This window comes from Salvelinus fontinalis, unplaced genomic scaffold, assembly GCF_029448725.1.
Source record: "Salvelinus fontinalis isolate EN_2023a unplaced genomic scaffold, ASM2944872v1 scaffold_1709, whole genome shotgun sequence".
NCBI lineage: Eukaryota > Metazoa > Chordata > Actinopteri > Salmoniformes > Salmonidae > Salvelinus > Salvelinus fontinalis.
This window is the reverse complement of record NW_026601918.1, coordinates 1-27366: the sequence shown is the minus strand read 5'-3', so window position 1 is coordinate 27366 and position 27366 is coordinate 1. Positions and strand designations below refer to the sequence as shown.

The following is a 27366-nucleotide window of genomic DNA, read 5'->3' as shown; positions in this document are numbered from 1 at the left end:
GAATTGCAGCGAATTAAAAATATTAATTCCATGTCTTTTATGAATTTTTTCCACTTTCAAATTATCCTGCGGGCCTGATCGAACCTCCTTGGGGCCCGCGGGCCGTATGTTTGACACCCCTGCTCTAGATATTTACTACTGTCATTAACCTTGTTACAATCACCAGCAGATCAAGTCTGTAGACTCCAGTAGTAACCTGTTCTCTTGCTGTGTATCCAGGTGGTCCAGATGTGTTGGGACAACCAGCTGTATGATGCCATGATCTACGTGTTCAACAGGGGAATGAATGACTACATCAACCCTATGGAGGTACTGTAATACACTGTTTAATGACCTCATCAACCCTATGGAGGTACTGTAATACACTGTTTAATGACCTCATCAACCCTATGGAGGTACTGTAATACACTGTAGAATGACCTCATCAACCCTATGGAGGTACTATAATACACTGTTTAATGACCTCATCAACCCTATGGAGGTACTGTAATACACGGTTTAATGACCTCATCAACCCTATGGAGGTACTGTAATACACTGTTTAATGACTACATCAACCCTATGGAGGTACTGTAATACACTGTTTAATGACCTCATCAACCCTATGGAGGTACTACAATACACTGTTTAATGACCTCATCAACCCTATGGAGGTACTATAATACACTGTTTAATGACCTCATCAACCCTATGGAGAACTGTAATACACTGTTTAATGACTACATCAACCCTATGGAGGTACTGTAATACACTGTTTAATGACCTCATCAACCCTATGGAGGTACTATAATACACTGTTTAATGACCTCATCAACCCTATGGAGAACTGTAATACACTGTTTAATGACTACATCAACCCTATGGAGGTACTGTAATACACTGTTTAATGACCTCATCAACCCTATGGAGGTACTATAACACACTGTTTAATGACCTCATCAACTCTATGGAGGTACTGTAATACACTGTTTAATGACCTCATCAACCCTATGGAGGTACTGTAATACACTGTTTAATGACCTCATCAACCCTATGGAGGTACTGTAATACACTGTTTAATGACCTTATCAACCCTATGGAGGTACTATAATACACTGTTTAATGACCTCATCAACCCTATGGAGGTACTGTAATACACTGTTTAATGACCTCATCAACCCTATGGAGGTACTGACATGTTAGTCATTTAGCAGACACTCTTATCCAGAGTGACTGACAGGTTTCACACCTTTCACACACACATTCTGTCTCTCCCTCTTTCTCCCTCTCTCTCTCTCTGTCTCAATCCATCTCTCTCTGTCTCTCCCTCTCTCCCTCTCTCTGTCTCTCTGTCTCTCTCTCTGCCTCTCTCTCTGTCTCTCTGCCTCTCTCTCTGTCTCTCTGCCTCTCTGCCTCTCTCTCTCTCTGTCTCTCTCTCTCTCTCTCTCTGTCTCTCTCTGTCTCTCTCTCTGTCTCTCTCTCTGTCTCTCTCTCTGTCTCTCTCTCTGTCTCTCTCTCTGTCTCTCTCTCTGTCTCTCTCTCTCTCTCTCGCTCTCTCGCTCTCTCTCTCGCTCTCTCTCTCGCTCTCTCGCTCTCTCTCTCGCTCTCTCTCTCGCTCTCTCTCTCGCTCTCTCTCTCGCTCTCTCTCTGTCTCTCGCTCTCTCTCTCTCTCTCTCTCTGTCTTTCTCAGCCTGGTGTTATGTGTTTCTCTCTTTCTCCTTCCCTTGTGGGACTGATCCTCTTAGTGTGAAGGTAGATGAAAGCTGAGTGTGTTGTTCAGCTACTCCTCTGAACCCACAGATGAAAGCAGACTGATGGGGAGGAGGGGGGTGGTATATGTATTACAGGTGTCCTCTCTGCCTCTCTCTGGTTCTCTCTGGTTCTCTCTGCCTCTCTCTGCCTCTCTCTGCCTCTCTCTGCCTCTCTCTGCCTATCTCTGGTTCTCTCTGCCTCTCTCTGCCTCTCTCTGCCTCTCTCTGCCTCTCTCTGCCTCTCTCTGCCTCTCTCTGCCTCTCTCTGGTTCTCTCTGCCTATCTCTGGTTCTCTCTGCCTCTCTCTGCCTCTCTCTGCCTCTCTCTGCCTCTCTCTGCCTCTCTCTGCCTCTCTCTGCCTCTCTCTGCCTCTCTCTGGTTCTCTCTGCCTATCTCTGGTTCTCTCTGCCTCTCTCTGCCTCTCTCTGCCTCTCTCTGCCTCTCTCTGCCTCTCTCTGCCTCTCTCTGCCTCTCTCTGCCTCTCTCTGCCTCTCTCTGCCTCTCTCTGCCTCTCTCTGCCTCTCTCTGCCTCTCTCTGCCTCTCTCTGGTTCTCTCTGCCTATCTCTGGTTCTCTCTGCCTCTCTCTGCCTCTCTCTGCCTCTCTCTGCCTCTCTCTGCCTCTCTCTGCCTCTCTCTGCCTCTCTCTGCCTCTCTCTGCCTCTCTCTGCCTCTCTCTGGTTCTCTCTGCCTATCTCTGGTTCTCTCTGCCTCTCTCTGCCTCTCTCTGCCTCTCTCTGCCTCTCTCTGCCTCTCTCTGCCTCTCTCTGCCTCTCTCTGCCTATCTCTGGTTCTCTCTGCCTCTCTCTGCCTCTCTCTGCCTCTCTCTGCCTCTCTCTGCCTCTCTCTGCCTCTCTCTGCCTCTCTCTGCCTCTCTCTGCCTCTCTCTGGTTCTCTCTGCCTCTCTCTGGTTCTCTCTGCCTCTCTCTGGTTCTCTCTGCCTCTCTCTGCCTCTCTCTGGTTCTCTCTGGTTCTCTCTGGTTCTCTCTGGTTCTCTCTGGTTCTCTCTGGTTCTCTCTGCCTCTCTCTGGTTCTCTCTGGTTCTCTCTGCCTCTCTCTGCCTCTCTCTGGTTCTCTCTGCCTCTCTCTGGTTCTCTCTGGTTCTCTCTGGTTCTCTGCCTCTCTCTGGTTCTCTCTGGTTCTCTCTGCCTCTCTCTGGTTCTCTCTGCCTCTCTCTGTTTCTCTCTGGTTCTCTGCCTCTCTCTGTTTCTCTCTGCCTCTCTCTGCCTCTCTCTGCCTCTCTCTGCCTCTCTCTGCCTCTCTCTGGTTCTCTCTGCCTCTCTCTGCCTCTCTCTGGTTCTCTCTGGTTCTCTCTGCCTCTCTCTCTGGTTCTCTGGTTCTCTCAGCACCATTATCTACCAGTCCCCTGGGGAACGACCCGGGCTTTGATTTGTTCGATGGACCAACCTAAACTAAAAGGAATCTAACAGAAATGAAAGAAGGCCTAAGGCTGCTGGAAAAATCCTTTTGAAATATGAAACGATGTGTCACAAAGAATCGTGATAAAGAAAGGCTGTAGTGCTACGGCTACAGCCTAGGGACAAACTGTCAGAGAGTAGAGTTTTTAATCAAAGGAGATGTGTGAACTTGACCCCTGAGGTTTCTCTTCCTGTGTTTCAGAAACTCTTTCAGGTCATCGGCCCCCCGCTGAGAGAAGGCAAGGCCCTCACAGGTAGGCACTGATTCCATGATTCATTCAACACCAGCCTAGTGTTCTCAGTGGGAGTAAAGGCAAGGCCCTCAGGAAATAAATAACTCAGAGAGAATATTTGTTTTTCAACATATCAACATATCTGATAACTATTAAATAAATCACTCAAAGAATATTTGTCTATTTCTGCCTGACAGATGAACAGGTGGTGATGGGTAACAAGCTGCTCGTTTATATCAGGTACAGTCACACCTATACTTCCTGTCTCTCGCTCTCTCTCTCTCTCGCTCTCTCTCTGTCACACAGTAATATATTTCCTTCCTCCCCTCAGCTGCTCTCTGGCAGGCCGGGCCTATCCACTAGGAGACATCCCAGAGGACCTGGTGTCTCAAGTCAAGAACCAGGTACGTGTGTGTATCAGGGACAGATTCCTGGAATGGTTCCCCCTTTTTGACAGACCTCTGCATCCCCCATGTTGCTGTTAGGACTGTGTTAATGAGGTTTACTCCTCTCTGCACCCCCCATGTTGCTGTAAGGACTGTGTTAATGAGGTATACTCCTCTCTGCATCCCCCATGTTGCTGTAAGGGCTGTGTTAATGAGGTATACTCCTCTCTGCATCCCCCATGTTGCTGTAAGGACTGTGTTAATGAGGTATTCTCCTCACTCCTCTCTCTGTGTTGCTGTAAGGACTGTGTTAATGAGGTATTCTCACTCTGTGTTGCTGTAAGGAGAGTGTTAGTGAAGTAGTCTCCTCTATCCGTGTTGCTGTAAGGACTGTGTTAATGAGGTATTCTCCTGTCTCTGAGTTGCTGTAAGGAGTGTTAATGAGGTATCCTCATCACTCTGTGTTGCTGTAAGGAGTGTTAATGAGGTATTCTCCGTGTTGCTGTAAGAGGGGTGTTAATGAGGTATCCTCATCTCTCTGTGTTGCTGTAAGGAGTGTTAATGAGGTATCCTCATCTCTCTGTGTTGCTGTAAGGAGTGTTAATGAGGTATCCTCATCTCTCTGTGTTGCTGTAAGGAGTGTTAATGAGGTATCCTCATCTCTCTGTGTTGCTGTAAGGAGTGTTAATGAGGTATCCTCATCTCTCTGTGCTGCTGTAAGGAGTGTTAATGAGGTATCCTCATCTCTCTGTGTTGCTGTAAGGAGTGTTAATGAGGTATTCTCCGTGTTGCTGTAAGGAGTGTTAATGAGGTATTCTCCGTGTTGCTGTAAGAGGGGTGTTAATGAGGTATCCTCATCTCTCTGTGTTCCTGTAAGGAGTGTTAATGAGGTATCCTCATCTCTCTGTGTTGCTGTAAGGAGTGTTAATGACGTATCCTCATCTTTCTGTGTTGCTGTAAGGAGTGTTAATGACGTATCCTCATCTCTCTGTGTTGCTGTAAGGAGTGTTAATGACGTATCCTCATCTCTCTGTGTTGCTGTAAGGAGTGTTAATGAGGTATCCTCATCTCTCTGTGTTGATGTAAGGAGTGTTAATGAGGTATCCTCATCTCTCTGTGTTGATGTAAGGAGTGTTAATGAGGTATACTCATCTCTCTGTGTTGATGTAAGGAGTGTTAATGAGGTATCCTCATCTCTCTGTGTTGCTGTAAGGAGTGTTAATGAGGTATCCTCATCTCTCTGTGTTGATGTAAGGAGTGTTAATGAGGTATCCTCATCTCTCTGTGTTGATGTAAGGAGTGTTAATGAGGTATCCTCATCTCTCTGTGTTGCTGTAAGGAGTGTTAATGAGGTATCCTCATCTCTCTGTGTTGCTGTAAGGAGTGTTAATGAGGTATCCTCATCTCTCTGTGTTGCTGTAAGGAGTGTTAATGAGGTATCATCGTCTCTCTGTGTTGCTGTAAGGAGTGTTAATGACGTATCCTCATCTCTCTGTGTTGCTGTAAGGAGTGTTAATGACGTATCCTCATCTCTCTGTGTTGCTGTAAGGAGTGTTAATTAGGTATCATCGTCTCTCTGTGTTGATGTAAGGAGTGTTAATTAGGTATCCTCATCTCTCTGCAGGGTGTTTCATCTCTCTGTAGTTCTTCAAATGACTGATTAGGGTGGTTGGGGGTCCATGGGAGGACATTGGACACAGTAACACACTAACACACACACTAACAGTAACACACACACTAACAGTAACACACACACTAACAGTAACACACACACACACTAGCAGTAACACACACACACTAGCAGTAACACACACTAGCAGTAACACACACACTAGATGTAACACACACGGTAACAGAACACACACAGTAACAGTAACACACACACTAGCAGTAACACACACACACACACACACTAGCAGTAACACACACACTAGCAATAACACACACACACACACTAGCAGTAACACACACGCTAACAGTAACACACACGCTAACAGTAACACACACGCTAACAGTAACGAAGGTTACGTATGTAACCACAGTTATGTGAGCTATATGGATCACTCCAATATATTGGTATCAGTCCGCGGCGGAGGGATACATCCGAAGTGAGGATTTACAGATTTACTCCCGTGTACACCTGTGTCACTGCTGGGGTCCGCCCTATATGTCCGTGATACATTCTCTACATCATTTTTGAGGCGCCTCTAGCACCGTAGAGGATTGGAGTGATCTATATAGCTCACATAACCGTGGTTACAAACGTAACCTTCGTTATGTTTCACTATATTGGATCACTCCAATATATTGGTAAACACGTGTCAGATTTAGTCAGTGCTAGAGGGACCTGGCCAGCCAGCGGTGAAGTACCAGCACGGGACCAAGACGCAGGGGCTGTTAATGTGGAAGGCGGTCCCGGCATTGTCCCCAGAAGGAGGCGACGCCCAGGACCGCTGAACCAACCGCAGAGGAAGGTACCACATTTACCCGATAGTAGCTAGCGAAGGTGCAGGAAGAAGCCACAGTACAGATCTCAGCGAGGGGCACTCCTCTCAGTAGAGCCCAGAACGCAGCCACACCTCGTGTTGAACGTGCCACCACAGATCCCAGCACTGGCATGCCAGCCAGGCGGTATGCTGGCGTAGTCGTGTCCACAATCCAGTGAGAGAGCCTCTGCTTTGATAGTCCAGCCCTCAGGACTCTCTCATCATAGCAGACAAAGAGCTGGTCTGTTGTTCTCACTGACTTTGTCCTCTCCACATAGGCAGCCAGTGCCCTCACAGGGCACAGCATGCCAGAGGGAGGCCCAGACTCCCCCGCCACTGCCGGGGGGTCGTAAGCAGACAGGATAAAATGGATGTTCACATGCTTGTCTGACAACCTTCGGGAGGAATGAAGAGTTGGGGTGTAGAGATATACTCCTCCCACCGGGGTCCATCCGGTAGCACTCAGAACTTACTGAAAGAGCATGGAGCTCACCCACCCTCTTCAAGAAAGCCACCTTCATAGAGCGGTGTTTCAGGGAGGCAGACTCCAACGGTTCGAAAGGCGGCATTGCCAAAGCTGCCAAGACTAGATCACAGCTCGCCATTGACCGCGTCCTAGCTGGACGCAGGGGACGAACCCCCTTCATAAACCTGGAGTCCAAGGGATTGCAACCCACTGGCCTGTCTATCCACCCCGCATGGCATGCAGATATAGCGTGCCAAATACCCTCTCAGTGTAGAGGCTGCCAAGCCCTCATCCAAGCGAGACTGCAGGTATTGAAGGACATACTGCACCCCGCATGACTCGGGCACAACCTCAATACCAGTGCACCAAGAGCAGAACAACCGCCAGCGCAACTGGTATGCTGCGGTTACACCCTCCTGTAGGCCTAACATGGATCATTGGTGCCGTTCAGTGGCCAAGCCCACAGACTGAGGCGGTGCGGCCTCGGATGCCACAGAGTTCCCCCGGCCTGAGACAGCAAGTCCAGTCTCAGGGGTAGTTGCCAAGATGTCCCAGACAACAGGGACAGGAGAAGGCTGAACCAGGGTCGTCTGGGCCTGTATGGGGCCACCAGAAGCAGTCGATGCTCTGCCATCCTGGTCCTGTCCAGCACAGCCTGGATCAGGGGAAAAAGAGGGTGGAATACGTAAAGCTCCAGCCCTGGCCAATCGTGAGCCAGAGCATCCAAGCCCAGAGGTCTTGGTGGCTCCGACATGGACTACCACAGGGGGAGTGTGCATTGACCAGGGAGGAAAACAGGTCCACCTGCACCATCCTGAACTGCTGCACTGGGGATGTAGGCTCCAGTCCCTGCGCTGCGCGTAGAGACGCTAGACGTCCTTGAGCCCAGAGAAGGAGCTCCCGTGCTACAAGAGGAGATGGGACCTCAGTCCACCCTGATGGTTGATGTAAGCCAGAACTGTGGTGTTGTCTGTTCTCACCAGGACATGTCTTCCTTTCAGATGTGGAAAGAAAGACTGCAGGGCAAGCAGTACAGCTCAGAGCTCTATTGTGTGATGTGCCTGCCACTCCAAGGCGGTAGCCAGCAGCCGCTGGCCGACCTGACTTTGGTCATACACACACACACACACCCCCAGCCGATCTGGGAGGCATCTGTGCTGACCAGCTCCCGGCGGCACATCCTCAGCATCTCCACCCCATCTGAAAGAAAGGAGCGACAGCACCACCTCAACAATGCCCTGAGGCCCTGTGCGGTCACCCACAGCTGGCGGTGACGGTGGTGCTTTGGCTGTAGCAGGTGGGAGTTGAACCACCATTGAAGAATCCTGGAGATGGAGCAGGCCCAGGGGAATCAACAACGAGGCCGCCGTCAGCAAGCCCAACAGGCATTGGCAGGTCAGAGCGGATACCACCCGCCCCTGCCGAAAGTGGTTGAGTTAAGATGGATTGCCTGAATCCTTCTGGTGGGCAGGCGTACCCTCATGAGGACTGATTCCAGATCCATTCCAATGAAGGCAACTCTCTGGGTTGGTGTCAGATGACTCTTCTTGTCGTTTACAGTAATGCCCAGCCCACCGATGTGGGTCAGGAGCATGTCTCTGTCTGACAGGACCTGAATCCTGGTCGGGGCAAAAATCAGCCAATCGTCCAGGTAATTGAGGATCAACAATCCTCGGGACGTGAGAGGTGCCAGGACAGCGTCCATACACTTTGTGAAAGTGCAGGGTGCCAAGGAGAGGCTGAAAGGAAGAACCATGAATTCGTAAGCCATCCCTTCGAAAGTGAATCGGAGGTACTGCCAATGAGTTGGGAGAACAAGGACATGGAAGTACACATCCCTCAGGTTCAGTGGCACAAATTACTGGTCCCTGGACACGGCCTGGAACATGAGGCTGGGGCCAGCATGTGGAACCTCAGTACCTTCAAGTACCCATTGAGGTTGCGGAGGTCCAGAATCGGTCAAAACCCTCCGTCTCTTTTTGGAACCACAAAATAAGTGGAGTGGAACCTGTCTAGTCGTTCTGATGTCTCGATCCTGCGGATGGCACCCTTGTCCAGCAGTGAGATGTCCAGCCGCAGGGTTTTCTTCAGGGGGTTGGCCACCGTGGTGACACGGCACCGGAATTGGAGTTGGTACCCCTCGAGCATTGTGGACAACACCCAGGGGGACTCCACACCCTCCTCCCACTTTGCCCTTTGAGACCTGGAGAAGCACCGAAGCCGGGGAAGGGTGTGTCAGGGGTCCTGCCAGGGCCCGCCTTTCCCCTGGCGCCGCAAGCACCTGGGTCTCCCAGGCACATCCTTATGGCGTTGACGGTTGACACCATCACACCTGTCACAAAGGGAAGCCGTAAGCTCAACCAAGCCAACAAGGCCACTGAGCAGGGTTCTGATGCCCTGGGAGAGCTGATGTCGTGACCCGCTTGGAGGAATAGGAACCCGGTGAAGGATAAATTACACAGTACCTCTGCAAAAACCGGGGAAGACCCGTGTGGGAAAAACAGGCTGTCGTCTCTTAGCACGAGGTGATGGGGCAGGAGAGGGACCCCACCGTCGTGCAGGTGGGTAGCGACGGTCTGTCTCCTTTGGACCCGGAGCCTGAGGAGGCTGCATGAACCGTTTCTAGGGTCTCCCGGTCTCTACGAACATTATCGGTCTGCTCTAGAATGTTATCAACGACCTCGGCCAAACGGCAGACCTGTGGTGATGGGGTGAGTGGCAAATGTGCTCTGGAGAGCAGATGGCAGACGGGATTGGGCCAACCAGAGATGGCGCCGGGAGGTAACCACATGCACCATGGCCCGTCCGTTGGCGCGGGCCACATCCCTCTGGATCAGGGAAAACAGACGCGACACCTCCATCACTTCTCGGGGGAGCTCCTATGTGCTCTCCTACAGCCAGGAAAATATTGTCTGCAGGTAGGCCTGCAGCAGCATGACCGTGTTGGTAAGGAGGCCAAGAGAGCAGAGGGACCCATATGTGGCTTTCAAGTCCGCATCAAAGACTCTGGGGGGGTTCTGCCTTCAGTCGCGGGTTCCGTCCTGGCAGAGGCCCAGCTCTCCTGCAAGGCATCGCGGAACTCAGCAGAGATGGGGACAGATGGAGAGTCATCACGGTCCACCAGTTGATGTCCAGTGCAGTGGCTACCCCAAGTGAGTTGGTTCCGCCTCTCGAGCTGCTGGGGGTGATGAAGCCCCGCTGGCTGCTTCTGATGGCTTGTCAGCCTGGTAGATCAGTGCCAGCATCGTCCCCCAGGAACAGCCTATCACTGGCCAACAGGGAACAGCTGTTGTCGCCATCGAAGCTATCAACCTCCTGATGCAGGGCATGCGCCCTTCGTTCAAGGTGGTCCCAGCTCTGCCTGCGGTGGCTCCGGCCACGCTTCCTGGGAGGGGTACTGGGCCCAGTAGAGGGACTAGCAGCTCGCTGCCGCACCACACACTAACAGTAACTAACGGTAACACACAGTAACAGTAACTAACGGTAACACACAGTAACAGTAACACACATTAACAGTAACACACAGTAACAGTAACTAACGGTAACACACAGTAACAGTAACACACAGTAACTAACGGTAACACACAGTAACTAACGGTAACACACAGTAACAGTAACACACAGTAACAGTAACTAACGGTAACACACAGTAACAGTAACTAACGGTAACACACAGTAACAGTAACACACATTAACAGTAACTAACAGTAACTAACAGTAACACACAGTAACAGTAACACACAGTAACTAACAGTAACACACAGTAACACACAGTAACTAACAGTAACAGTAACACACAGTAACAGTAACTAACAGTAACACACAGTAACAGTAACTAACAGTAACACACAGTAACAGTAACACACAGTAACACACAGTAACAGTAACTAACAGTAACACACAGTAACACACAGTAACACACAGTAACAGTAACACACAGTAACTAACAGTAACACACAGTAACAGTAACACACAGTAACAGTAACACACAGTAACACACAGTAACAGTAACTAACAGTAACACACAGTAACACACAGTAACACACAGTAACACACAGTAACACACAGTAACACACAGTAACTAACAGTAACACACAGTAACACACAGTAACTAACAGTAACAGTAACACACAGTAACAGTAACTAACAGTAACACACAGTAACAGTAACTAACAGTAACACACAGTAACACACAGTAACAGTAACTAACAGTAACTAACAGTAACACACATTAACAGTAACTAACAGTAACACACAGTAAGAGTAACACACACTAACAGTAACACACAGTAACACACAGTAACAGTAACTAACAGTAACTAACAGTAACACACATTAACAGTAACTAACAGTAACACACAGTAACAGTAACACACAGTAAGAGTGTTGTCATAATTCCTCCTCAGTAGAGCCAGTTAAATGGTTTTAGATGGCGGCAGAACTGACAGGCCTGTTTGTCCCGAACAGGGAAGCATTTAGTGGGATAAACTTAGCTGCTGTGGGAATGATGCACTTAGGCTTGTGTGTGTGTGTGTGTGTGTGTGCGTGTGTGTGTGTGTGTGTGTGTGTGTGTGTGTGTGTGTGTGTGTGTGTGTGTGTGTGTGTGGGATTGATGTTACTGTGACGTTGAACAGGTGTAATAGCCTATGTGTGTGTGTGTGTGTGGGATTGAAGTTACTGTGACGTTGAACAGGTGTAATAGCCTATGTGTCATCTGTGTGTGTGTCCATATGCGTGTGTGGGATGTGTGTGTGGTGTTTGATGTCAGGGTGAATTGGAGAACATGATCAAAGAGGGGTTTGATCTCTGAGACTGTCCTCCTCCCCCTCTATTTCATCCCTCTCTCCTATCATCCCTCTCCCCTCTCTTCTCTCATCCCTCTCCTATCATCCCTCTCCCCTCTTTCCTCTCATCCCTTTCTCCTCTCTCCTATCATCCCTCTCTCCTCACTACTCTCATCCCTTTCTCCTCTCCCCTATCATCCCTCTCTCCTCTCTCCTCAGTCCTCTCATCCATTTCTAATCTCTCCTCTCATCCTTCTCACTTCACTCCTCTCCTCTCATCCCTTTCTCCTCTCATCCCTTTCTCCTCTCATCCCTTTCTCCTCTCATCCCTCTCATCTCATCCCTCTCTCATCTCATCCCTCTCTTCTCTCTTCCTTCTCTCTCTCTCCTCTCTCCTCTCTTCCCTCTATCCTCTCTCTCTCCTCTCTCCTCTCTTCCCTCTATCCTCTCTCTCTCCTCTCTCCTCTCTTCCCTCTATCCTCTCTCTCTTCTCTCCCTTCTTTCTCTCTCATCTCTTCCTTCTCTCCCCTCTTCCCTCTTCCCTCTCTTCCTTCTCTCCTCTCTCCCCTCTTCCCTCTTCCCTCTCTTTCCTCTCGCCTCTCTTCCCTCTCTCTCCTCTTTCCCCTCTCCTCTCTTCCCTCTTTTCCCTCTCCTCCCTCTCTTCCCTCTCCTCCCTCTCTCCTCTCCTCCCTCTTTCCCCTCTTTCCCCTCTCCTCCCTCTCTCTCTCTTCTCTCCTCCCTCTCTCCTCTCATCCCCCTCTCTCCCTCCTCCTCCCTCCTTGTCTTTGATGGGAACTATCATCATCCAGAATGATGAGGCAGCGGTCTGGATGAAGGAGGCTGTGCACCTGTTCAACTCTCTCCCTCGTCTCCCCCTCGTCTCCCCCTCGCCACCTCTCTTCTTTATCTTTGAAGCCCCCTTCTCTCCCTCGTCTCCCCCTCGTCTCCCCCTCGCCACCTCTCTTCTTTATCTTTGAAGCCCCCTTCTCTCCCTCGTCTCTCCCTCGTCTCCCCCTCGTCTCCCTCTCGCCACCTCTCCTCTCTTCTTTATCTTTGAAGCCCACTTCTCTCCCTCGTCTCTCCCTCGTCTCTCCCTTGTCTCTCCCTTGTCTCCCCCTCGTCTCTCCCTCGTCTCTCCCTCGTCTCTCCCTCGTCTCCCCCTCGCCACCTCTCCTCTCTTCTTTATCTTTGAAGTCCCCTTCTCTCCCTCGTCTCTCCCTCGTCTCTCCCTCGTCTCTCCCTCGTCTCCCCCTCGTCTCCCCCTCGTCTCTCCCTCGTCTCCCCCTCGCCACCTCTCCTCTCTTCTTTATCTTTGAAGCCCTCGTCTCTCCCTCGTCTCTCCCTCGTCTCTCCCTCGTCTCTCCCTCGTCTCCCCCTCGTCTCTCCCTCGTCTCCCTCTCGCCACCTCTCCTCTCTTCTTTATCTTTGAAGGCCCCTTCTCTCCCTCGTCTCTCCCTCGTCTCTCCCTCGTCTCTCCCTTGTCTCTCCCTCGTCTCCCTCTCGCCACCTCTCCTCTCTTCTTTATCTTTGAAGGCCCCTTCTCTCCCTCGTCTCTCCCTCGTCTCTCCCTCGTCTCTCCCTTGTCTCTCCCTCGTCTCCCTCTCGCCACCTCTCCTCTCTTCTTTATCTTTGAAGCCCCCTTCTCTCCCTCGTCTCTCCCTCGTCTCCCTCTCGCCACCTCTCCTCTCTTCTTTATCGTTGAAGCCCCCTTCTCTCCCTCGTCTCTCCCTCGTCTCTCCCTCGTCTCCCTCTCGCCACCTCTCCTCTCTTCTTTATCTTTGAAGGCCCCTTCTCTCCCTCGTCCCAAATCTCACACACACTCCAAATGGCCTCTCAATAATGTAGTGATTGCAGAGAGGGAGTTGTTTTGTGTTCTGATTGAATGGGAGGATAATGGGACATATTCTTTCATGTTATTTTGCCCTCTCTCTCTCTCTCTCTCTCTCTACATGGCCTCTCAATAATGTAGTGATTGCAGAGAGAGAGTTGTATTCTGTCTGAATGGGAGGATAATGGGCCATATTCTTTCATGTTCGCTCTCTCTGCATGTTTATATCTGGGATGCCACGGCAACCACACAGGTTAGGATGAGAGGCTAGTGTGTGTGGGGGGGGGGGGGGTATCCATGGAAACCAGGTCCCATGTGACGATGTGGTGGTTTTTCATACAGATGGCAGATCAATGTTACATGTATGTTACGTGATGTTGGTTTGAGGATGTGATGAACTTTAACATACCACTAACCTCTGGTGTCTGTGTGTCTGTGTGTGTGTGTCTCTCTGTGTCTGTGTGTGTCTCTCTGTGTCTGTGTGTGTCTCTCTGTGTCTGTGTGTGTCTCTCTGTGTCTGTGTGTGTCTCTCTGTGTCTGTGTGTGTCTCTCTGTGTCTGTGTGTGTGTCTCTGTGTGTGTCTGTGTGTGTGTCTCTGTGTGTGTGTGTGTGTGTGTGTGTGTTGTGTCCTCTCCAGGTGTTTGAGTTCCTGATCAGGCTCCACTCTGCGGAGGCGGGTCAGGAGGAGGAGTTATACCCTTACATCAGAACCCTGGTCCACTTCGACACGCCAGAGTTCCTCAACGTTCTGGCCCTGGTGAGCCAAGTCTGGGAAACACTACAGAAAACTACAACCACACCTCAGAGAACTACAAGTCCAACTCCACCCACACAGGGAGAGGTAGAAGCCTAGCATGGGTCTTACGTAGCCTATGAGGCAGCCAATCAACCAATCAATTCATCAATTGATTGATTTGACCTATGAGGATCCAGCACACAACTAATTTAAGAATTGTTTTTAAAGGAGCACTGAGCACTTATTCTCTCGTTTCAATCAGTCAATCAATCAGTCAATCAATCAGTCAATCAATCAATCAATCAATCAGTCAATCAGTCAATCAATCAGTCAATCAGTCAACAGTCAGTCAACAGTCAGTCAACAGTCAACAGTCAATCAGTCAATCAGTCAACCAGTCAACCAGTCAATCAGTCAATCAGTCAATCAGTCAACCAGTCAATCAGTCAACCAGTCAATCAGTCAATACAATCCACCAGTCAATCAGTCAATACAATCCACCAGTCAATCAATCTGTCATTCAATCAATGATCACCCACTGACTCAGTCAGTCAGTCAGTCAGTTAACCAGCTGTACCAATCGTTCAGGTCTCTACAAGTCTACAGACACAGCTGGTCAGTCAACATGTAAGTAGGAGTCATTCTGCCACTTGGTTTGTTTTTCCACACAGCACATCAAGAGGTTCTGTCAGATCACCTCAGTCTCTCTGCTTTCACCTTCTGACCTATTTGACCCACTCTTTAAAAACATCTTTACTTAGACGCTTTGTGTGTGTCCGTGTGTGTGTCTGCGTGTGTGTGTCTGTGTGTGCGTCCGTGTGTCTGCGGGTGTCTGCGTGTGTGTCCGTGTGTGTGTCTGCGAGTGTTTGTCTGTGTGTGTCCGTCCAGCGGGGGGTAACAGTCCCAACATATTGTTCTTGTCCTCGTGTAACCGCTCTCATGGTTGGTTTGTTTCTCTTGTATCTCCACATTGTGTCCGTTCTCCCTCCTCAGACGTTCGAGGACTTTAAGAATGACAAGCAGGCTCTGGAGTACCAGCAGAGGATTGTAGACATTTTACTGAAGGTACAGCATCTCTCTCTATTTCAATTGAAGGGCTTTATTGGCATGAGGAACATGTGTTGACATTGCCAAAGCAAGTCAACTAGATAACATCCTCTCTCTCCTCTTCCTCTCTCTCCTAATGTCCTCTCTCCTCTTCCTCTCTCTCTCCTAATGTCCTCTCTCCTCTTCCTCTCTCTCTCCTAATGTCCTCTCTCCTCTTCCTCTCTCTCTCCTAATGTCCTCTCTCCTCTTCCCCTTTCTCTCCCTCTCCTAATGTCCTCTCCCCTCTTCCTCTCTCTCCTAATGTCCTCTCTCCTCTTCCTCTCTCTCTCCTAATGTCCTCTCTCCTCTTCCTCTCTCTCTCCTAATGTCCTCTCTCCTCTTCCTCTCTCTCTCCTAATGTCCTCTCCCCTCTTCCTCTCTCTCCTAATGTCCTCTCTCCTCTTCCTCTCTCTCTCCTAATGTCCTCTCTCCTCTTCCTCTCTCTCTCCTAATGTCCTCTCTCCTCTTCCTCTCTCTCTCCTAATGTCCTCTCTCCTCTTCCTCTCTCTCTCCTAATGTCCTCTCTCCTCTTCCTCTCTCTCCTAATGTCCTCTCTCCTCTTCCTCTCTCTCCTAATGTCCTCTCTCCTCTTCCCCTTTCTCTCCCTCTCCTAATGTCCTCTCCCCTCTTCCTCTCTCTCCTAATGTCCTCTCTCCTCTTCCTCTCTCTCTCCTAATGTCCTCTCTCCTCTTCCTCTCTCTCTCCTAATGTCCTCTCTCCTCTTCCTCTCTCTCCTAATGTCCTCTCTCCTCTTCCTCTCTCTCTCCTAATGTCCTCTCTCCTCTTCCTCTCTCTCTCATAATGTCCTCTCTCCTCTTCCTCTCTCTCCTAATGTCCTCTCTCCTCTTCCTCTCTCTCTCCTAATGTCCTCTCTCCTCTTCCTCTCTCTCTCCTAATGTCCTCTCTCCTCTTCCTCTCTCTCTCCTAATGTCCTCTCTCCTCTTCCTCTCTCTCTCCTCTCTCCTCTTCCTCTCTCTCTCATAATGTCCTCTCTCCTCTTCCTCTCTCTCTCCTAATGTCCTCTCTCCTCTTCCTCTCTCTCCTAATGTCCTCTCTCCTCTTCCTCTCTCTCTCCTAATGTCCTCTCTCCTCTTCCTCTCTCTCTCCTAATGTCCTCTCTCCTCTTCCTCTCTCTCTCCTAATGTCCTCTCTCCTCTTCCTCTCTCTCTCCTAATGTCCTCTCTCCTCTTCCTCTCTCTCTCCTAATGTCCTCTCTCCTCTTCCTCTCTCTCTCCTAATGTCCTCTCTCCTCTTCCTCTCTCTCTCCTAATGTCCCCTCTCCTCTTCCTCTCTCCTCTTCCTCTCTCTCCTAATGTCCTCTCTCCTCTTCCTCTCTCTCCTAATGTCCTCTCTCCTCTTCCTCTCTCTCCTAATGTCCTCTCTCCTCTTCCTCTCTCTCTCTCATAATGTCCTCTCTCCTCTTCCTCTCCCTCTCCTAATGTCCTCTCTCCTCTTCCTCTCTCTCTCCTAATGTCCTCTCTCCTCTTCCTCTCTCTCCTAATGTCCTCTCTCCTCTTCCTCTCTCTCCTAATGTCCTCTCTCCTCTTCCTCTCTCTCTCCTAATGTCCTCTCTCCTCTTCCTCTCTCTCTCCTCTCTCCTCTTCCTCTCTCTCTCCTAATGTCCTCTCTCCTCTTCCTCTCTCTCTCCTAATGTCCTCTCTCCTCTTTCTCTCTCTCTCCTAATGTCCTCTCTCCTCTTTCTCTCTCTCTCCTAATGTCCTCTCCCCTCTTCCTCTCTCTCCTAATGTCCTCTCTCCTCTTCCTCTCTCTCCTAATGTCCTCTCTCCTCTTCCTCTCTCTCTCCTAATGTCCCCTCTCCTCTTCCTCTCTCTCCTAATGTCCTCTCTCCTCTTCCTCTCTCTCCTAATGTCCTCTCTCCTCTTCCTCTCTCTCTCCTAATGTCCTCTCTCCTCTTCCTCTCTCTCCTAATGTCCTCTCTCCTCTTTCTCTCTCTCTCCTAATGTCCTCTCCCCTCTTCCTCTCTCTCCTAATGTCCTCTCTCCTCTTCCTCTCTCTCTCCTAATGTCCTCTCTCCTCTTCCTCTCTCTCATAATGTCCTCTCTCCTCTTCCTCTCTCTCTCCTAATGTCCTCTCTCCTCTTCCTCTCTCTCTCTCTCTCTCCTCTCTCCTCTTTCTCTCTCTCCTAATGTCCTCTCTCCTCTTCCTCTCTCTCTCCTAATGTCCCCTCTCCTCTTCCTCTCTCTCTCCTAATGTCCTCTCTCCTCTTCCTCTCCCTCTCCTAATGTCCTCTCTCCTCTTCCTCTCTCTCCTAATGTCCTCTCTCCTCTTCCTCTCTCTCTCCTAATGTCCCCTCTCCTCTTCCTCTCTCTCCTAATGTCCTCTCTCCTCTTCCTCTCTCTCCTAATGTCCTCTCTCCTCTTCCTCTCTCTCTCTCTCTCTCCTCTCTCCTCTTTCTCTCTCTCTCCTAATGTCCTCTCTCCTCTTTCTCTCTCTCTCCTAATGTCCTCTCTCCTCTTCCTCTCTCTCTCCTAATGTCCTCTCTCCTCTTCCTCTCTCTCCTAATGTCCTCTCTCCTCTTCCTCTCTCTCTCCTAATGTCCTCTCTCCTCTTCCTCTCTCTCTCCTAATGTCCTCTCTCCTCTTCCTCTCTCTCCTAATGTCCTCTCTCCTCTTCCTCTCTCTCTCCTCTCTCCTCTTCCTCTCTCTCTCCTAATGTCCTCTCTCCTCTTCCTCTCTCTCTCTCTCTCTCCTCTCTCCTCTTCCTCTCTCTCTCATAATGTCCTCTCTCCTCTTCCTCTCTCTCCTAATGTCCTCTCTCCTCTTCCTCTCTCTCTCCTAATGTCCTCTCTCCTCTTCCTCTCTCCTAATGTCCTCTCTCCTCTTCCTCTCTCTCCTAATGTCCTCTCTCCTCTTCCTCTCTCTCTCCTCTCTCCTCTTCCTCTCTCTCTCATAATGTCCTCTCTCCTCTTCCTCTCTCTCTCCTAATGTCCTCTCTCCTCTTCCTCTCTCTCCTAATGTCCTCTCTCCTCTTCCTCTCTCTCTCCTCTCTCCTCTTCCTCTCTCTCTCATAATGTCCTCTCTCCTCTTCCTCTCTCTCTCATAATGTCCTCTCTCCTCTTCCTCTCTCTCTCCTAATGTCCTCTCTCCTCTTCCTCTCTCTCCTAATGTCCTCTCTCCTCTTCCTCTCTCTCCTAATGTCCTCTCTCCTCTTCCTCTCTCTCTCCTCTCTCCTCTTCCTCTCTCTCTCATAATGTCCTCTCTCCTCTTCCTCTCTCTCTCCTAATGTCCTCTCTCCTCTTCCTCTCTCTCCTAATGTCCTCTCTCCTCTTCCTCTCTCTCCTAATGTCCTCTCTCCTCTTCCTCTCTCTCTCCTCTCTCCTCTTCCTCTCTCTCTCCTCTCTCCTCTTCCTCTCTCTCTCATAATGTCCTCTCTCCTCTTCCTCTCTCTCTCATAATGTCCTCTCTCCTCTTCCTCTCTCTCTCCTAATGTCCTCTCTCCTCTTCCTCTCTCTCCTAATGTCCTCTCTCCTCTTCCTCTCTCTCCTAATGTCCTCTCTCCTCTTCCTCTCTCTCTCCTCTCTCCTCTTCCTCTCTCTCTCATAATGTCCTCTCTCCTCTTCCTCTCTCTCCTAATGTCCTCTCTCCTCTTCCTCTCTCTCTCATAATGTCCTCTCTCCTCTTCCTCTCTCTCTCATAATGTCCTCTCTCCTCTTCCTCTCTCTCTCCTAATGTCCTCTCTCCTCTTCCTCTCTCTCCTAATGTCCTCTCTCCTCTTCCTCTCTCTCTCCTCTCTCCTCTTCCTCTCTCTCATAATGTCCTCTCTCCTCTTCCTCTCTCTCTCCTAATGTCCTCTCTCCTCTTCCTCTCTCTCTCCTAATGTCCTCTCTCCTCTTCCTCTCTCTCTCCTCTCTCCTCTTCCTCTCTCTCTCCTCTCTCCTCTTCCTCTCTCTCTCATAATGTCCTCTCTCCTCTTCCTCTCTCTCTCCTAATGTCCTCTCTCCTCTTCCTCTCTCTCCTAATGTCCTCTCTCCTCTTCCTCTCTCTCCTAATGTCCTCTCTCCTCTTCCTCTCTCTCTCCTAATGTCCTCTCTCCTCTTCCTCTCTCTCTCCTAATGTCCTCTCTCCTCTTCCTCTCTCTCCTAATGTCCTCTCTCCTCTTCCTCTCTCTCTCCTCTCTCCTCTTCCTCTCTCTCTCCTAATGTCCCCTCTCCTCTTCCTCTCTCTCTCCTAATGTCCTCTCTCCTCTTCCTCTCTCTCCTAATGTCCTCTCTCCTCTTCCTCTCTCTCTCCTCTCTCCTCTTCCTCTCTCTCTCCTAATGTCCTCTCTCCTCTTCCTCTCTCTCTCATAATGTCCTCTCTCCTCTTCCTCTCTCTCTCATAATGTCCCCTCTCCTCTTCCTCTCTCTCTCCTAATGTCCTCTCTCCTCTTCCTCTCTCTCCTAATGTCCTCTCTCCTCTTCCTCTCTCTCTCCTCTCTCCTCTTCCTCTCTCTCTCCTCTCTCCTCTTCCTCTCTCTCTCCTAATGTCCTCTCTCCTCTTCCTCTCTCTCTCATAATGTCCTCTCTCCTCTTCCTCTCTCTCTCATAATGTCCTCTCTCCTCTTCCTCTCTCTCTCCTAATGTCCTCTCTCCTCTTCCTCTCTCTCCTAATGTCCTCTCTCCTCTTCCTCTCTCTCCTAATGTCCTCTCTCCTCTTCCTCTCTCTCTCCTAATGTCCCCTCTCCTTTTCCTCTCCCTCTCCTAATGTCCTCTCTCCTCTTCCTCTCTCTCTCCTAATGTCCTCTCTCCTCTTCCTCTCTCTCTCTCATAATGTCCTCTCTCCTCTTCCTCTCCCTCTCCTAATGTCCTCTCTCCTCTTCCTCTCTCTCTCTCATAATGTCCTCTCCCCTCTTAATGTCTGAACTGTCTGTCCTCTCCTCTTCCTCTTAATGTCTGAACTGTCTGTCCTCTCCTCTTCCTCTTAATGTCTGAACTGTCTGTCCTCTCCTCTTCCTCTTAATGTCTGAACTGTCTGTCCTCTCCTCTTCCTCTTAATGTCTGAACTGTCTGTCCTCTCCTCTTCCTCTTAATGTCTGAACTGTCTGTCCTCTCTTCTTCCTCTTAATGTCTGAACTGTCTGTCCTCTTCTCTTCCTCTTAATGTCTCAACTGTCTGTCCTCTCCTCTTCCTCTTTATGTCTCAACTGTCTGTCCTCTCCTCTTCCTCTTAATGTCTCAACTGTCTGTCCTCTCCTCTTCCTCTTAATGTCTGAACTGTCTGTCCTCTCCTCTTCCTCTTAATGTCTGAACTGTCTGTCCTCTCCTCTTCCTCTTAATGTCTGAACTGTCTGTCCTCTCCTCTTCCTCTTAATGTCTGAACTGTCTGTCCTCTCCTCTTCCTCTTAATGTCTGAACTGTCTGTCCTCTCCTCTTCCTCTTAATGTCTGAACTGTCTGTCCTCTCCTCTTCCTCTTAATGTCTGAACTGTCTGTCCTCTCCTCTTCCTCTTAATGTCTGAACTGTCTGTCCTCTCCTCTTCCTCTTAATGTCTGAACTGTCTGTCCTCTCCTCTTCCTCTTAATGTCTGAACTGTCTGTCCTCTCCTCTTCCTCTTAATGTCTGAACTGTCTGTCCTCTCCTCTTCCTCTTAATGTCTGAACTGTCTGTCCTCTCCTCTTCCTCTTAATGTCTCAACTGTCTGTCCTCTCCTCTTCCTCTTAATGTCTCAACTGTCTGTCCTCTCCTCTTCCTCTTAATGTCTCAACTGTCTGTCCTCTCCTCTTCCTCTTAATGTCTCAACTGTCTGTCCTCTCCTCTTCCTCTTAATGTCTGAACTGTCTGTCCTCTCACGTCTTGTAAATCTTTACTCTTTTTCTCACTGAACTCTTCTGACCTCTGTTCTCTCTCTCTTTCTCCCTCCATCTCTTCCTATTTCTCTTCTGACCTCTGTTCTCTCTCCCTTTCTCCTCCCGTCTCTAACTGTTCTGTTCCTGTCTGTCTGCCTGTCTGCCTGTCTGCCTGTCTGCCTGTCTGCCTGCCTGTCTGCCTGTCTGTCTGCCTGTCTGCCTGTCTGCCTGTCTCTCTGTGTGTGTCTCTCTCTGTCTCTCTCTCTCTCTGTCTCTCTCTCTCTCTGTCTCTGTCTCTCTCTCCTCTCTGTCTCTCTCTGTCTCTCTGTCTCTCTGTTTCTCTCTCTCTCTCTCTCTCTCTCTCTCTCTCTCTCTCTCTCTCTCTCTCTGTCTCTGTCTCTCTCTCTCTCTCTCTCTGTCTCTCTGTCTCTCTGTCTCTGTCTCTCTCTCTGTCTCTCTGTCTCTCTGTCTCTGTCTCTCTGTTTCTCTGTTTGTCTCTCTCTCTGTCTCTCTGTCTCTCTGTCTCTCTGTCTCTCTGTCTCTCTCTCTCTCTCTCTCTCTCTCTTTCTCTCCCCCCCCCCCCCGCAGGTGATGGTGGAGAACAGTGAATTCACCCCCTCTCAGGTGGGCTGTCTGTTTACCTTCCTGGCCCGCCAACTGGCCAAACCTGACAACACACTCTTCGTCAACAGGAAGCTCTTCGATCAGGTGACCACTTAGAACTTAGAGCAGGAAGTCTCTCAGACAGGTCCTTGGGGAACCCACAGCCATTCCACATAGAGTTTGGACTGGAGGAGATATGGGCGTGTTCCAGGTACCTGGAGAACCTAGAGTGTTGTGTTGTATTGAAACTGGGCAGTAGGAGAACCTAGAGCGGTGTTGTGTTCTATTGAAACTGGGCAGTAGGAGAACCTAGAGCTGTGTGTTGTGTTCTATTGAAACTGGGCAGTAGGAGAACCTGGAGCGGTGTTGTGTTCTATTGAAACTGGGCAGTAGGAGAACCTGGAGCGGTGTTGTGTTCTATTGAAACTGGGCAGTAGGAGAACCTAGAGTGGTGTTGTGTTCTATTGAAACTGGGCAGTAGGAGAACCTGGAGAGGTGTTGTGTTCTAATGAAACTGGGCAGTAGGAGAACCTAGAGCAGTGTTGTGTTCTATTGGAACTGGGCAGTAGGAGAACCTAGAGCGGTGTTGTGTTCTAATGAAACTGGGCAGTAGGAGAACCTGGAGCGGTGTGTTGTTCTAATGAAACTGGGCGGTAGGAGAACCTGGAGAGGTGTTGTGTTCTAATGAAACTGGGCAGTAGGAGAACCTAGAGTGGTGTTGTGTTCTATTGAAACTGGGCAGTAGGAGAACCTGGAGAGGTGTTGTGTTCTAATGAAACTGGGCAGTAGGAGAACCTAGAGCAGTGTTGTGTTCTATTGGAACTGGGCAGTAGGAGAACCTAGAGCGGTGTTGTGTTCTAATGAAACTGGGCAGTAGGAGAACCTGGAGCGGTGTTGTGTTCTATTGAAACTGGGCAGTAGGAGAACCTGGAGCGGTGTTGTGTTCTATTGAAACTGGGCAGTAGGAGAACCTGGAGCGGTGTTGTGTTCTATTGAAACTGGGCAGTAGGAGAACCTGGAGCGGTGTTGTGTTCTATTGAAACTGGGCAGTAGGAGAACCTAGAGTGGTGTTGTGTTCTATTGAAACTGGGCGGTAGGAGAACCTAGAGCGGTGTTGTGTTCTATTGAAACTGGGCAGTAGGAGAACCTGGAGCGGTGTTGTGTTCTATTGAAACTGGGCAGTAGGAGAACCTAGAGCGGTGTTGTGTTCTAATGAAACTGGGCAGTAGGAGAACCTGGAGAGGTGTTGTGTTCTATTGGAACTGGGCAGTAGGAGAACCTAGAGCGGTGTTGTGTTCTATTGAAACTGGGCAGTAGGAGAACCTGGAGCGGTGTTGTGTTCTAATGAAACTGGGCAGTAGGAGAACCTGGAGCGGTGTTGTGTTCTATTGAAACTGGGCAGTAGGAGAACCTGGAGCTGTGTGTTGTGTTCTATTGAAACTGGGCAGTAGGAGAACCTAGAGCTATGTTTTGTGTGTGGTTCCGTTGTTCCACAGGTTCTGGAGTTCCTGTGTAGTCCAGACGACGACTCCAGACACACAGAGAGACAACAGGTAGACTTCTCTGTCACTATTAGGCTCAGGACTAAAGTAGTGCACTATTTAGGTAATAGGGTGCCATTTCAGATTTGCCCTAGGGCTCTTTTTCTAAGCGTAGCCTGTGGATTGGTCAGGTCAGGACATGTGATCCAGTAAAGGCTGTGATTGGTTCCCAGGTGCTGTTGGAGCTGCTGCAGGTGGGAGGTGTGGTCCAGTTTGATGAGGGACGACTACTGGGACTGGCTGAGAAGGCAGAGTTGTGAGTTATCCTCTCTCTCTGTCTCTCTCTCTCTGTCTTTCTCTGTCTCTCTCTCTCTCTCTCTCTCTCTCTCTCTGTTTGTGTCTCTCTCTGTCTCTCTGAATATACTTGTATATTATATATACTATATTCAACCACTATTAATTCCTCTCCCTCACCCTCTCTCCCTCACCCCCCCCCCCCCCCCCCCCCCCTCTCCCTCCTCTGTCCTCCTCTCAGCTACCAGATCTGTGAGTTTCTGTATGAGCAGAAGCATCTGTATGATAAGGTTCTGGACTGCTACCTCAGAGACCCTCTGAGAAAGGTAGTGTGCAGCGTACCACGCCAGTAGACAGAAGGTTCTGAAGCCTGTGTGGATGAAGTTGACACGGGTCTTATTGACATGTCAACAGGAAGAGATCTTTAACTACATCCACAACCTGCTGTCCATGCCTGGCTACAGCTCAGAGGAGAAACACTGTGTCTGGGACGCGGCCCTGCTGCACATTGCGGAGCTGGTGACCCTTGACCCTGCCAAGTCAGCTGACCTGGTGGCCATGCATTTCCCTGAGGAAGTACGACCCATCATCACCAGACTACAGGTCAGCTGACTAAAGGGCCGACACGGCATCATTCAATCTCTCTCAATCTGCCTCTCTCCCTCCATCTGCCTCTCGCTCTCTCTCTCGCTCTCTCGCAATCTGCCTCGCTCTCTCTCGCTCTCTCTCTCGCTCTCTCTCTCGCTCTCTCTCTCGCTCTCTCTCTCGCTCTCTCTCTCGCTCTCTCTCTCGCTCTCTCTCTCGCTCTCTCTCTCGCTCTCTCTCTCGCTCTCTCTCTCGCTCTCTCTCTCGCTCTCTCTCTCGCTCTCTCTCTCGCTCTCTCTCTCGCTCTCTCTCTCGCTCTCTCTCTCGCTCTCTCTCTCGCTCTCTCTCTCGCTCTCTCCTTCTCTCTCGCTCTCTCTCTCTCTCTCTCTCTCCTCTCTCTCTCTCGCTCTCTCGCTCTCTCTCTCGCTCTCTCGCTCTCTCGCTCGCTCTCTCGCTCGCTCTCTCTCGCTCTCTCTCTCGCTCTCTCTCTCGCTCTCTCTCTCGCTCTCTCTCTCGCTCTCTCGCTCTCTCGCTCTCTCGCTCTCTCGCTCTCTCGCTCTCTCGCTCTCTCGCTCTCTCTCTCGCTCTCTCGCTCGCTCTCTCGCTCGCTCTCTCGCTCGCTCTCTCGCTCGCTCTCTCGCTCGCTCTCACAATCTGCCTCGCTCTCTCTCTCGCTCTCTCGCCTGCTCTCACAATCTGCCTCGCTCTCTCTCTCTCGCTCTCTCGCCTGCTCTCACAATCTGCCTCGCTCTCTCTCTCGCTCTCTCGCTCGCTCTCACAATCTGCCTCGCTCTCTCTCTCGCTCTCTCGCTCTCTTCCTCTCTTCCTCTGTCTCTCTCTTCCTCTGTCTCTCTCTTCCTCTCTGTCTCTGTCTCTCTCTTCCTCTCTGTCTCTCTCTTCCTCTCTGTCTCTCTCTTCCTCTCTGTCTCTCTCTTCCTCTCTCTCTCTCTCTTCCTCTCTGTCTCTCTCTCTCTTCCTCTCTGTCTCTCTCTCGCTTCCTCTCTGTCTCTCTCTCTCTCCCGCTCTGTCTCTCTCTCTTTCTCTCCATCTCTCTCGTTCTCTCTCTCCCTTTCCCTCTCCCTCTGTCTCTCTCTCTGTCTCTCTCTTTCGGTCTCTGTCAGTCTGTGTCTCGCTCTTTCTTTGTTTCTGTCTCTCTCTCTATATCTTTGTCTCTTTCTTTCTCTCTTCCGACAAACACACACAGAGTCCCACCACTGTCTGAATCAGCCTTATCTGCAGAGCAGCGTGTAATTGCCTGGCTGTTATCACCGTAGGAACGGGAGATAAGTGCTAATTGAAAATCTGGATTAGCAATGAGTCGTTTACTTTCCGAGAGAACGCTGCTGTGTGTGTTCATTCCATGTCTCTGATTCTGTAGAGAGTGAAGGGCGTTTCCAGGAAAATCTGACAATGGAAGACAATCAACACCTCTGTGATTGGTCCAAACTGCACACACAGGTGTATCTAATGGGTTGCTGTAAAAGGTGTTGTTATTGACCATGTCGGGCTGCCAACATTTCACTTCATAAGAATCACAATCATCTATGGCATTTAGCATTTTATCCAAAGTGACTTACAGCATGAACTCTTGTTCTCTCTCTGTCTCTCTGTCTCTCTGTCTCTCTGTCTCTCTGTCTCTCTGTCTCTCTGTCTCTCTGTCACCCTGTCACCCTGTCACCCTGTCACCCTGTCACCCTGTCACTCTGTCTCTCTGTCTCTCTGTCTCTCTGTCTCTCTGTCTCTCTGTCTCTCTGTCTCTCTGTCTCTGTCTCTCTGTCTCTCTGTCTCTCTGTCTCTCTGTCTCTCTGTCTCTCTGTCACTCTGTCACTCTGTCACTCTGTCACTCTGTCACTCTGTCTCTCTGTCACTCTGTCACTCTGTCACTCTGTCACTCTGTCACTCTGTCTCTCTGTCTCTCTGTCTCTCTGTCTCTCTGTCACTCTGTCACTCTGTCACTCTGTCACTCTGTCACTCTGTCACTCTGTCACTCTGTCACTCTGTCACTCTGTCACTCTGTCACTCTGTCACTCTGTCACTCTGTCTCTCTGTCTCTCTGTCTCTCTGTCACTCTGTCACTCTGTCACTCTGTCACTCTGTCACTCTGTCACTCTGTCACTCTGTCACTCTGTCTCTCACTCTGTCTCTCTCAATTCAATTCAATTTCAATTCAAATGGCTTTATTGGCATGGGCAACATACACTACCGTTCAAAAGTTTAGGGTCACTTAGAAATGTCCTTGTTTTTGAAAGAAAAGCTCATTTTTTGTCCATTAAAATAACATCAAATTGATCAGAAATACAGTGTCCTTCCATCTATAGCATTTCTTAATATTATTCAGTTCCTTTGGCTTTGATGCTTCATAATTGAGTATTGCTCTGTTCAAGTAGACTGTGATTTTGCTGTGGTCTGATAGGGGTGTCAGTGGGCTGACTGAACGCTCTGAGAGACTCTGGGTTGAGGGCAGTGATAAAGTAGTCTACAGTACTACTGCCAAGAGATGAGCTATAGATGTACCTGCCGTAAGAGTCTCCTTGAAGCCTCCCCTTGACTATGTACAGAACCAGCGTGCGACAAAGCTGCAGGAGTTGTGACCCGTTTTCTTTGGTTGTTTTGTCTTAGTTGTGTATCTCTACTCTGTCAATTTCAATTCAAAGCTTTATTGACATGTTAACATTGCTAAAGCAAGTAAAATAGAGAATAAACGAAAGTGAAATAAACAATCAGAAATGAACACTCTCTCTCCTGCTATCTCTACCTCTCTCCTGCTATCTCTATCTCGACCTCTCTCTCTCTATCCCTCTCCCTCTTTCTCTCTCCTGCTATCTCTACATCTCTCTCTCTATCCCTCTCCCTCTCTCTCTCTCCTGCTATCTCTACCTCTCTCTCTCCTGCTATCTCTACGTCTCTCTCTGTATCCCTCTCCCTCTTTCTCTCTCCTGCTATCTCTATCTCTTTCTCCCTCTTTCTCTCTCCTGCTATCTCTACCTCTCTCTCCCTCTCCTGCTACCTCTCTCTCTCCCTCTCTTTAGGATGATCTCCTAGTGTTCCAGTTCCTGAGGTGTCTTTTGGACCAGAGGTAAGATCCTTGGTTACTGTGTTGGAGCATGGAAGAATGGGACAGGGTTTTCTCTGGTGTGGGTGGGTGGATGGGTGGATGGGTGGATGGGTGGATGGGTGGATGGGTGGGTGGGTGGGTGGGTGGATGGGTGGATGGGTGGGTGGGTGGGTGGGTGGGTGGGTGGGTGGATTCAGGTGGGCGGAAGACATCATTATCCTAGTTGTTGTGTTTAATAAACACACCATTATTATATTCCCCGTGCTACCTCCAGGGAAGGCCCTAATCCCCAGGCTCTCCTAAGACTGAGCCCCGACCTGCATGAGCTCCACATCGGCTTGCTGTGCCGCTTCGGTCCCCGGCAGCTCACTGACTTCCTCAAGGCCTCTCAGGACTACAGACTAGAGGAGGCCA

General features: G+C 49.8%; 1 protein-coding gene across 1 annotated transcript; it reads left to right on the top strand.

The window, feature by feature from the left end:
- Positions 1–201: 201 nt before the first annotated feature.
- On the top strand, positions 202–27362 carry LOC129849802 (vacuolar protein sorting-associated protein 8 homolog; the record flags this gene model as incomplete). The annotated part of the gene is made up of 13 exons (XM_055916571.1): positions 202–309; positions 3349–3400; positions 3577–3619; positions 3711–3783; positions 13967–14086; positions 15059–15130; positions 21523–21642; positions 23034–23090; positions 23252–23334; positions 23554–23638; positions 23727–23915; positions 26927–26973; positions 27227–27362. Coding segments are annotated over 13 exons (1185 nt in total), but the record flags the coding sequence as incomplete, so codon positions are not given.
- Between the last annotated feature and the right edge of the window lie 4 nt (positions 27363–27366).